This window comes from Myxine glutinosa, chromosome 5 (genome assembly GCF_964187855.1).
Source record: "Myxine glutinosa chromosome 5, kmMyxGlut1.1, whole genome shotgun sequence".
NCBI classification, from domain to species: Eukaryota; Metazoa; Chordata; class Myxini; order Myxiniformes; family Myxinidae; genus Myxine; species Myxine glutinosa.
Window position 1 is genome coordinate 51,988,935 of NC_136265.1, and position 10,737 is coordinate 51,999,671.

General features: G+C 46.8%; 1 protein-coding gene across 1 annotated transcript in view; it reads right to left on the bottom strand.

Moving 5' to 3' along the window:
- Positions 1-2,564, bottom strand: part of LOC137428616 (uncharacterized) — a 93,355-nt gene extending 90,791 nt beyond the window's left edge. The window contains exon 1 of the mRNA XM_078777293.1: positions 2,092-2,564. Coding sequence (XP_078633419.1) covers positions 2,092-2,470 — 379 coding nt within the window. The 5' untranslated portion in view covers positions 2,471-2,564. The remainder of the gene's footprint in view (positions 1-2,091) is intronic.
- Between the last annotated feature and the right edge of the window lie 8,173 nt (positions 2,565-10,737).

Genomic DNA, 10,737 nt, shown 5'->3' on the forward strand with positions numbered 1-10,737 from the left:
TGAAGCCACCCGGTCCGTATGCCTTGAAGCCACCCGGTCCGTATGCCTTGAAGCCACCCGGTCCGTATGCCTTGAAGCCACCCGGTCCGTATGCCTTGAAGCCACCCGGTCCGTCTGCCTTGAAGCCACCCGGTCCGTATGCCTTGAAGCCACCCGGTCCGTATGCCTTGAAGCCACCCGGTCCGTATGCCTTGAAGCCACCCGGTCCGTATGCCTTGAAGCCACCCGGTCCGTATGCCTTGAAGCCACCCGGTCCGTATGCCTTGAAGCCACCCGGTCCGTATGCCTTGAAGCCACCCGGTCCGTATGCCTTGAAGCCACCCGGTCCGTATGCCTTGAAGCCACCCGGTCCGTATGCCTTGAAGCCACCCGGTCCGTCTGCCTTGAAGCCACCCGGTCCGTCTGCCTTGAAGCCACCCAGTCCGTATGCCTTGAATGTGTCGAGAGAAGTATATTTTTGACTGTGAAAATAGATTACTGGGAGAGGTATACGATCGGGAAAAGGTACATCAGGTGTGTTGGTATGTTAGAGTGAGGGCAATGTGGAATTACAGGGGAAAGGAGTTTCATTTTTTTTTGTATACATAGTCGAGGCTCGTGGCACAGCTGGCACACCGAGTATATGAGGATGTAATAGATAAAATAGGACGCAAAACACGCATGCATGGAGAAGGAAAGCCCAAGGAGGAAAAACTGGAAAATTGGGAGGGATTTGCGTGGGATTAAGTAGGGTAGAAAAGATCATGGTTTTGAATTGGGCGCGATCTGAGATGGCGATGAACAGTTGTCTTGAAGACCTGGAGGGAAGAATGAGATTGAAGAGGATGTGGAATTTGATTCCACAGACAGGAAGAAAAAGGAACAAATGAGTGGAGCTGAGCAGTGATCCGGAATTTTGGTAGTTTAACCAGAAGGGGGTTGATGGTGGACCGTGAGAGCCCTGCAGAGACCTGGGGTAGGGGGACGAAGTAGGGAATGAGCAGAGGGTGCAAGACCAGAAAGGAGGTGGTAGAAGACAGACTACCGACCTGTCTGCGATGGCGTAGTGATACCACCCTGATGGACTCATAGACTCAGCTTCATTGCGGGAGATTCCAATAAACTTAAAGGCCTCGGTTTCTGCTGCGGCGAGCTGAGCAAGGTGTGAGGGAAGCAAGCCCAGGGGGTCGAGCAGTACTCCATCAAGCTGCAGTGATCTATGTACCCTTTAACCTCAGTATTACACGGTACCCTTTCTACCCTTTAACCTCAGTATTACACGGTAATCTTTGTAGCCTTTTACCTTGGTATTACACTGTAAACTTTGTACCCTTTAACCTCTGTATTACACGGTAACCTCTCTACCCTTTTGCCTCAGTATTACACGGTAAACTTTGCGCTTTTGCCTCAGTATTACACGGTAATGTCTGTACCCTTTTAATTCAGCAGTACACGGTAGTCTCTATCCTTTTACCCCGGTATTACACGGCAAACGATGTACCATTTTGCCTCTGCATTACACGGTAATCTCTACCCTTTTACCTCGGTATTCCACGGTAAACTTTGTACCCTTTTACTTCGGCATTACACGGTAATCTTTGTAGCCTTTTACCTCAGTATTACACGGTCATCTTTGTACCATTTTACCTCAGTATTACCCGGTCATCTTTGTACCATTTTACCTCAATTACACGATAATCTCTATACCCCTTCACTTAGGTAGTACACGGTAATCTCTATTCTTTTACCTCGGTGTTACACGGTAATCCATACTCTTTTATCACGGTATTACACGGTAAACTTTGTACCCTTGCACCTCAGTATTACACGGTAATATTTGTAGCTTTACCTTGGTATTACACGATAAACCGTGTGCCCTTTTTCCTCAGTATTACACAGTATTTCCTGTACCCTTTTACCTCAGTAGTACACGGTAATCTCGACAATTTTACCTCAGCTTTCCCTAACTCAAGCCATCGTGAGATTTCTCATTTGCATGAGTTCCTGAAAATTTCCTGAAAATTCAGTGAAATAGTGCACAGCACGAACCAGCACAGACCCGGCACGGTAACGGGAAGAATAACAATAAGGTGCAGAGAGAACGACACGTACCGGGTCCCGGGTCTTCATTCTCGGGTGGACCGACCCTGGACCAGCGATCTGAGGGAGAATCTCCCTGGTCTTCATTCTCGGGTGGACCAACCCTGGACCAGCGATCTGAGGGAGAATCTCCCTGGTCTTCATTCTCGGGTGGACCGACCCTGGACCAGCGATCTGAGGGAGAATCTCCCTGGTCTTCATTCTCGGGTGGACCGACCATGGACCAGCGATCTGAGGGAGAATCTCCCTGGTCTTCATTCTCGGGTGGACCGACCCTGGACCAGCGATCTGAGGGAGAATCTCCCGGAACGACCGAGTTTCCTGCATCGGAACCGCTCGTAGATCCCGGGGGGTTCGATCTGTGATCTTCATCGGAGAGATCTCGGTTCATGGTGCACCAGAGGGAACTGTAAGGCAGAGTCGTGGAGTTTGACACAATGGTACACACGTATCGAACGTGAAGTAAAAGCGAATCACGTGCTGCGTACTTCACTCAAACGATATTATTCTCGATTTCAAGACGGCTGATTCTCCACGTTGATCACGTGGCTTCTATAATTTGTGCGAATGTAGTAAAAACAAAAATCTTTCTTCAACTGGTCATTGTAGGATTTGTGGAGGCGACCCGCAGCCCCCTCCTCCACTCTGGTTTGAATCCCTGAATTGGAAAAGACATGCAAGGAGCATAGCCATTCACAACACACAGAGCGCGTTGTCGCAACTTGGCCGCCATGTTGGTCAGCCTACGAAACCTGGTCTGGTTACTTCTTGTCTGTCTGTGTGCTTGTTTGGTTTCACATTTTCACTCCGATCTTCACGAAATTTCACCATCTCGTAGAGGTAGTGACAACCTGGAATCCTATTGTTTTTATGGTCAACAGGCCAAAGGTCAAGGCCACATAAATCGTCAATTTTCAACCGATTCACTTCATATCTATGATTAAGCTGCAAAAAAAAAAAGTATATGTAAAAGTATTCACCCCCTACCAATAATGCCACATTTAGATGAATTTGGAATTGTGTAGAAACAATTTTGGAATACCAAATAGAAACAAGGAATACCTGCAAAAAACTTATACACATCAGAATTCACTGGTTGCAAAAGTATTCAGCCCCTGAGGTCAGTACTTGGTGGAAGCAACTTTTGCAGGAATGACTGCAATGGGTCTTCATACGGTCTCTACCAGCTTTAAACAGTGAGATGTGAAATTTTTACCCATTCTTCACGTGAAAATTGCTCTACTTCTGCCAATTTGGGGTCAAGTTAGGAGTTTTCGTGTGTAGAGTCGAGGCTGGTGGAAGAGCTTGTACAGTGAACGGATCAGGACGTAACAGACAAAAACAGGATGCAAAGCACGCGTGCATGAGGTGAACAAGATGGATACAGAAGGAAACTCCAAATGGGAAAACTGGAAAATTGGAAGGAGGAGGGATTTGGGTGGGGTTCACGAGGGTACAAAAAAATCATGGTTTTGAAATGGTGACGATTAGAACCCTCAGTCCCCGAAGACCCGACACACCCCATTCGGTCTTCTGCAATAACACTTCAAGTTCACCAATCATAAACGAAAGAACCCCATTGGTAAAATATATCAGTACCAAGCTAAGATGGAGCAAAATAGAATTAATAAATTTTCTCTTGTTTTTCAGTTTCTGCTCATCTTGGTTTGTGGCAAAGAGAAATGTGTAATGACTTCATTTTTAGAATGAAGTGTAATGATTTATGGGAGCGAGACATGGGTAATGAACGTAGAGCAGCAACGAAGGCTGGAAAGGGTGGAAATGCGAATGGTTCGGTGGATGTGCGGAGTGTTGTTGAGAGAGAGGAAGACAAATGATGAATTGCGAAAGATGATGGGAATAGAGCCTGTGATTGATGCTGTGAAGAGGAACAGGTTGAGATGGTTTGGTCATGTGTTGAGGAAGGATGAAAGTGACTGATTGAGAAGAGTGATGGAAATGAATGTAGAAGGAAGTAGAGGACGGGGAAGACCGAGAAAGACTTGGCTAAAGATGGTGGAAGTAGAAATGCGGGCAAGGGGGTTAACAAGGAGAGATGCAGAAAATAAGGCAAAATGGAGAAGATCGTCATGGGGACCGCAAGGCTGACCCCTGCTCTAGCAGGGAAAATGGCCTTAAAATGCATGTTGTTGTTGTGTTGTATATAATCAGGATGCCATTGAAAGGCCAATCATCACGAAGATTTGAAGAACAAATCAAACATACGACATCAAACATATATCTGCCTGTGCAACCTGGAGTAATCTTCACCTCTCGCCGTTTGCTCACGTCAGTAATCAAGGATGTGCTACCAACCTCACAAATCAGCAATGTTATCTATGAGTTTAAGTGCCGATGTGAAGCTCGGTACGTGGGCTGTACAACCCAAAGGTTGGCTGATCGTATCAAACAGCATGTCCTCTTGGAGATTTGAGGAAAGAACTTGGGAGTGAGGACTCAACCGGTACGAACAAGTAACAATGTTCAAGGATGTGCTACCAACCTCACAAATCAGCAATGTTATCTATGAGTTTAAGTGCCGATGTGAAGCACGGTATGTGGGCCGTACAACCCAAAGGTTGGCTGGTCGTATCAAACAGCATGTCCTCCTGGAGATTCGAGGAAAGAACTTGGGAGTGAGGACTCAACCGGTACGAGCAAGTAACAACGTTCAAGGATGTGCTACCAACCTCACAAATCAGCAATGTTATCTATGAGTTTAAGTGCCGATGTGAAGCTCGGTACGTGGGCCGTACAACCCAAAGGTTGGCTGGTCGTATCAAACAGCATGTTCTCCTGGAGATTCGAGGAAAGAACTTGGGAGTGAGGACTCAACCGGTACGAGCAAGTAACAACGTTCAAGGATGTGCTACCAACCTCACAAATCAGCAATGTTATCTATGAGTTTAAGTGCCGATGTGAAGCTCGGTATGTGGGCCGTACAACCCAAAGGTTGGCTGGTCGTATCAAACAGCATGTCCTCCTGGAGATTCGAGGAAAGAACTTGGGAGTGAGGACTCAACCGGTACGAGCAAGTAACAACGTTCAAGGATGTGCTACCAACCTCACAAATCAGCAATGTTATCTATGAGTTTAAGTGCCGATGTGAAGCTCGGTACGTGGGCCGTACAACCCAAAGGTTGGCTGATCGTATCAAACAGCATGTCCTCCTGGGGATTCGAGGAAAGAACTTGGGAGTGAGGACTCAACCGGTACGAGCAAGTAACAACGTTCAAGGACCGTCGACCACTTCTTGTTCTTCCGCCATTGCACGGCACGTGGTTACCAACCCCGTCTGTGCAGACCAGGTCAATGCAGATATGTTTAAGATATTGAGCCGAGGTCGGAGTACGTTACACCTTTGTTTTTTTTTTGGTTTTTTTTGTATACTGAATCGAGGCTCGTGAAAGAGCTAACATTTATTTCACAAACAAATCAACCAGACAAACAAAATATATAAAAAGAGGGAGCGGAAGACAAGATGGGGAGAGAAGGGGAAGCACACAAACACAACATTTGAGAGCAGGGAGAAGTGTGGGAGGGAGAGGGCTTGGGGGGAGGAGGTGTGGGAAGGGGGGGGGGCGGTATAAAAGACAAGGGGACCAAAGACTTCCAGGACAGAAGTTGGTATTTCAAAAAAAAAAAAAGTGTAGGATTTTGGGTGAAATTAGCAGGGGTAGAAAAGATCAAGGTTTTGGATGGGGGAAGATAAGAGATGGTGGTGAACAGCTGTTTTAAAGACCTGGAGGGTGGAGTGGGATTGAAGAGAGTGAGGGAGTTTGTTCCAGAGGCGGGAGAAAAGAGGAATGAAGGAGTGAAGGTGAGCAGAAAGTCTTGATTTTGGCAGTTTAACCATAAGAGGGTTGCAGGCAGATCTTGTGCGACCTGTAGGAATATTTGGGGGACAGAGCCCAGATAGAGCTGGGGGGCAAGGCCAGAGAGGAGTCGGTAGAAGACAGAAAGACCACCAACCTGCCTGCGGCGAGTGAGTGAAAGGCCCTTGGAGTTCGCTTCATCGCGGGAGATTCCAATGATTCTGAATGCTTTGGTTTCAACAGCGTGAAGACGAGCTAGGTGTGAGGCAGGAGCACCAGACCAGAGGGGAGAGCAGTATTCCATAGAGCTGCGGATGAAAGCCTTGTATGTGGTGAGGAGCTCAGGTGTACCAAGGAAGGACTTCGCACGACGGAGGATGCCCAGTCGGCAACTGGCTTTGGAGGCCAGATTTGAAATGTGCTTTTCCCAGGAAAGATCATGGCAGATAGTGAGACCCAAAAGCTTGAGTGACAGAACATCTTGGAGAGGATTATTCAGAAAGTGGATGGGAGGGTTGTCCAGTCGGTCTTTTCGGAGAGACATCGTAAGAGTGTGAGATTTGTCAGGATTGAAAGACATGTTCCACTTGTTTGCCCAGTCTGTGATTTTGTCCAGGTCTGCAGAGAGTGAGGAGGCTGCAGACTGCCGATCTGAGGGATGAGGAATGGAGCGACAGAGAGTAGAGTCATCAGCAAAGAGATAGAGAGGATTTTCAAGAGAGTCAGAAAGATCATTGATGAAGACCAGAAAAAGCACAGGGCCCAGAACACTGCCTTGGGGAACTCCAGGCTGAACAGGAAGAGGAGATGAGAGAAACCCATTGAGGGCCACACGTTGACTACGACTAGAGAGGAAGTCCGCCAGCCATGCGTGGAGATTTCCATGGATACCAAAACATCTACGTATGTTGGAAGCAACATTCATCCTTTCCACCGACCCTATATTGTGGCGTCAAAAGGAATTTGTGCATTCTCTCATTTTTCTTTCAACATGGAAAGATTAAAGGTGTTGCACCAAGACCACTGTCCATGGTATGTCTGAAAATGGTGAGTCCTCGGCTATGAGGGAAACCCATCCCCTTCCCTCCAAGATGTTGGTGCAAATGGCGAGTCATCACTCTCCACTCCAGCCAATCGGAGCTCGAGATAGTGGTGACCGAGTCAACCAATGGGTGTTGATTGCCAATTACGTCATGACTGACGAACCAATCGGTGTCGGTCTTACATAGACATGTAGGAATGCATGCTCTTTCCCAATCTATTATCATCCCCAACCCATCCTCACACTCTTTATTACCCCTATTGACCCTTCCCAAACCAACACTTTTACTTTGTTTGCAGTGTTACCTTTCTTCCCCTCTCTCCTGTTCATTCATTCCCTTGCTTATGTCCCGTAGATGCTCCATTACCCAAACAACAATCAATCCCCTTGCTTTTGCGTGAGCCTCAATATTGCAGAAATAAATCACTCAATAATTAAACATACAATGACACCCAAATATATTTCAAGAAATGGAATTGCAATAAAAGAAACACCACATGATACAAATACTTTGAATCAACATTCTGGTGAAATCCTCACTGCTAAGCAAACTACATTCAGTCAGAACACTTCGTTTTCAGATGATAAAAATAAACAAGGTGATGTGCAAATTGAAACATTCCAACACATCATGGCCTTCGACCATGAGGAAGAAGAACCTCTGCTTCAAAAGTGTGATATTTTATCTTATAATGCCTGATATTTCAGGTAAATTAAGACAGGGTTACAGAAAGGAGAAACTTGTTGAAGGGCAATGACATATCTGATTATATTTACTAATTTTGAGCAATATCGGCCTTTGACCAGCAATTATCAAAGGACTGTTTGCATAATACATTCAGGGCCATAAGAAACGGGCCAGCTGGGAGGGTTACCTTTGTGAGAGAATGTGACTTCATTGTTTACATCCTTGTACTTGGCCATATTCCTTATTTGCACATTATTTAGACAAAAGTCCCGAGGCAATTGCACTTTGATGAGCAATGATGGCATCAGCCAACGGGTCCTAAAATCCTGCTCTGCCACCCTATCTTACCCTCTCTCTGTTCTCTTCACCCTCTCTTTTGCTCAAGGTCATCTGCCATCTGCTTGGAAATCAGCCAACATTACCTCTGTACACAAAAAAGGTGCAAAAACAGATCCTTGCAACGACACATCAATGAGCCTGCTCCCAATCATCAGCAAGGTCATGGAATCACCATCACTTCAGACGTTAAATCATTCCTCTTCTCCAATGGCTTGATCTCGGATCATCAATTTGGATTCAGACCAGGTCACTCTACTCTGGACATGCTGCTTCTGCTGTCTCAAGAATGGATGGAGGTTCAGGAAATTAGAGCTGTCTCCCTTGACATATCACGTGCCTTCGATACGGTCTGGCACCCCGCTCTGCTCACCAAACTCTCCTCCTATGGTATCCATGGAAACCTCCACGCATGGCTTGCAGACTTCCTCACCGGTCGCAGTCAACGTGTGGCCCTGAATGCAATTCTCTTATCTCCCCTTTCTGTTCATGCTGGAGTTCCCCAAGGTAGTGTTCTGGGCCCTGTGCCTTTCTGGTCTTCATCAATGATCTCTCCGAATATCTGGAAAATCCTCTCTATCTCTTTGCTGATGACTCTACCCTCTGCCGCTCCATATCTCAACCCACAGATCGGCAGGCAGCAGTCTCAGATCAGCAGGCATATCGGCAGCGGTCGAACTCTCTGCAGACGTGGACAAAATCACAAACTGGTCAAAGTGGAACATGTCTCTCAATCCTGACAAATCTCACACTCTCACTATGTCTCTCCGAAAAGACTGTCTGGAAAACTCTCCCATCTACTTTCCCAACAATCCTCTCGATGATGTTCTGTGACTCATGCGTTTGGGTCTCACTATCTGCCATAAATCTTTCCTGGGAAAACCACATTTCCAAGCTGGCCGCCAAAGCCAGTCGCCGACTGGGCATCCTCCATCGTGCGAAGTCCTTCCTCGGCACTTCTGAGCTCCTCACCACATACAAGGCTTTCATCCGCAGCTCAATGGAATACTGCTCTCCCCTCTGGGCTGGTGCTCCTGCCTCACACCTAGCTCGGCTTCACGCTGTTGAAACCAAAGCATTCAGAATCATTGGTATCTCCCACGATAACCTGACTGAGTGCCTTTCACTCGCTCACCGCAGGCAGGTTGGTGGTCTTTCTGTCTTCTACCAACTTAGCTCCAAACTAGCTCCCCCAGCTGTCCGTGCTCTTACCCCAAATATTCCTACAGGACGCACAAGATCTGCCAGCAACCCTTTCCTGGTGAAACTGCCAAAATCAAGACTCTCTGGTCACCTTCACTCTTTCATTCCTCTTTTCTCCCGCCTCTGGAACAAACTCCCACACACTCTTCAATCCCAATCCTCCCTCCAGGTCTTTAAAACAGCTGTTCACCACCATCTCTTATCTTCCCTCATCCAAAACCTTGATCTTTTCTACCCGTTAATACAACCCAAATCCACCTCTTTCAATCTCCGACTTCATTCCTGAAAGTGTCCATTTGTTTTATTCCATGTACCCTCATACCTCCAGCCCTCTCCCTTCCACAGATGTATCAATGTACCGATGTCCCTGTTCTATACTGGTGTTTGCTTGTGTGCTACCCTCTAGCCTCTCTCCCCCATCCTGTCTCCCACTCCCTTTGTTATATGCTTTTTGTGTCCGTTTGTTTTTTGTGTTTAATGTATTAGCTCTTACACGAGCTTGGATTCTGTGTACAATTTTTTTTTTTTAAATAAAAAAATGAATGCTGTGATATCCTTTTGTATGCGAGTACTGTCCGCTTGAAATGCTTTGTTTTCTATATTCACACTTAATGTGATGGTCAGATCGTACATGAGCCCGACTTCCTCATTTACAACAATCACTTTTGGTTTGTGCTTCCATGATTGTTCTGAGACTGCGATATGAAATTTGGCGCAGCTCCCAGCTCCGCTCCAGCTCATTGACCCGAACTCTTTCTCACCTCATCTCCTGAAGCAGTCCCTCGCAGCCGCTTTTATTGTCCGACGTCCGTTCTTGTATCAAGACGCCGGCTCCGATGACACGCCTACCGGTCGGCTCACCTCGGCGCTGGTTGGCCGGCAAGGGCTCGCTGGCTCCACCTCTGATGGTGAGTTCACGTGCCACACCTTGTTCTTGTGGTTCCGCCCCCTTTTTCCTCGGCTTGAGACCGCGTGCGTAATGGCGGCTTGGTGCCAGCAGTTGTGCCAGCGGATTACTCTGCAAACATTATGGTACCTGTGTGTGTACAATTGTTCTGCCACGAGTTTTTACGGTGTAGCCCATAGGGCAAAGCCGTCTAGAACAGTGTTTGTCCATCCGTATGTTTGTATGTATGTCCCCTCAAACGTATACCAATCAGAGCTGAGGATCTGGTCACATGACAGGGTGATGTGATTACATCTGATGTCATTAAGGCGTACAACGGCTGACTCCACACTCCGGCATTTTGATTCCTATGACGTACAGGCTGAACACGTCGTCGAAGCAGTCGAACTTGTCATATGGTTTTACACCATATGACAGCTGTACGTTGCAGTGAGTGGAGTACTACGGCTATGCTGCTGTTAGACCTTCCAGTCTTGTTTTTTTGACATCCCAAGAGAAGGTGATGGGACTTTCTGTTTCTACATTGCAAAACATACACCTGTCCGAACGGCTCAATCCTGCAATCTACTTAAAGCCATAAATGTTTTTGGCACTTATTATGACTCCTTTTTGCATCCCAGTGAAGTTCTCTCGTTGGTTTCCATCTCCATGTGCGGGTTTAAGAGTT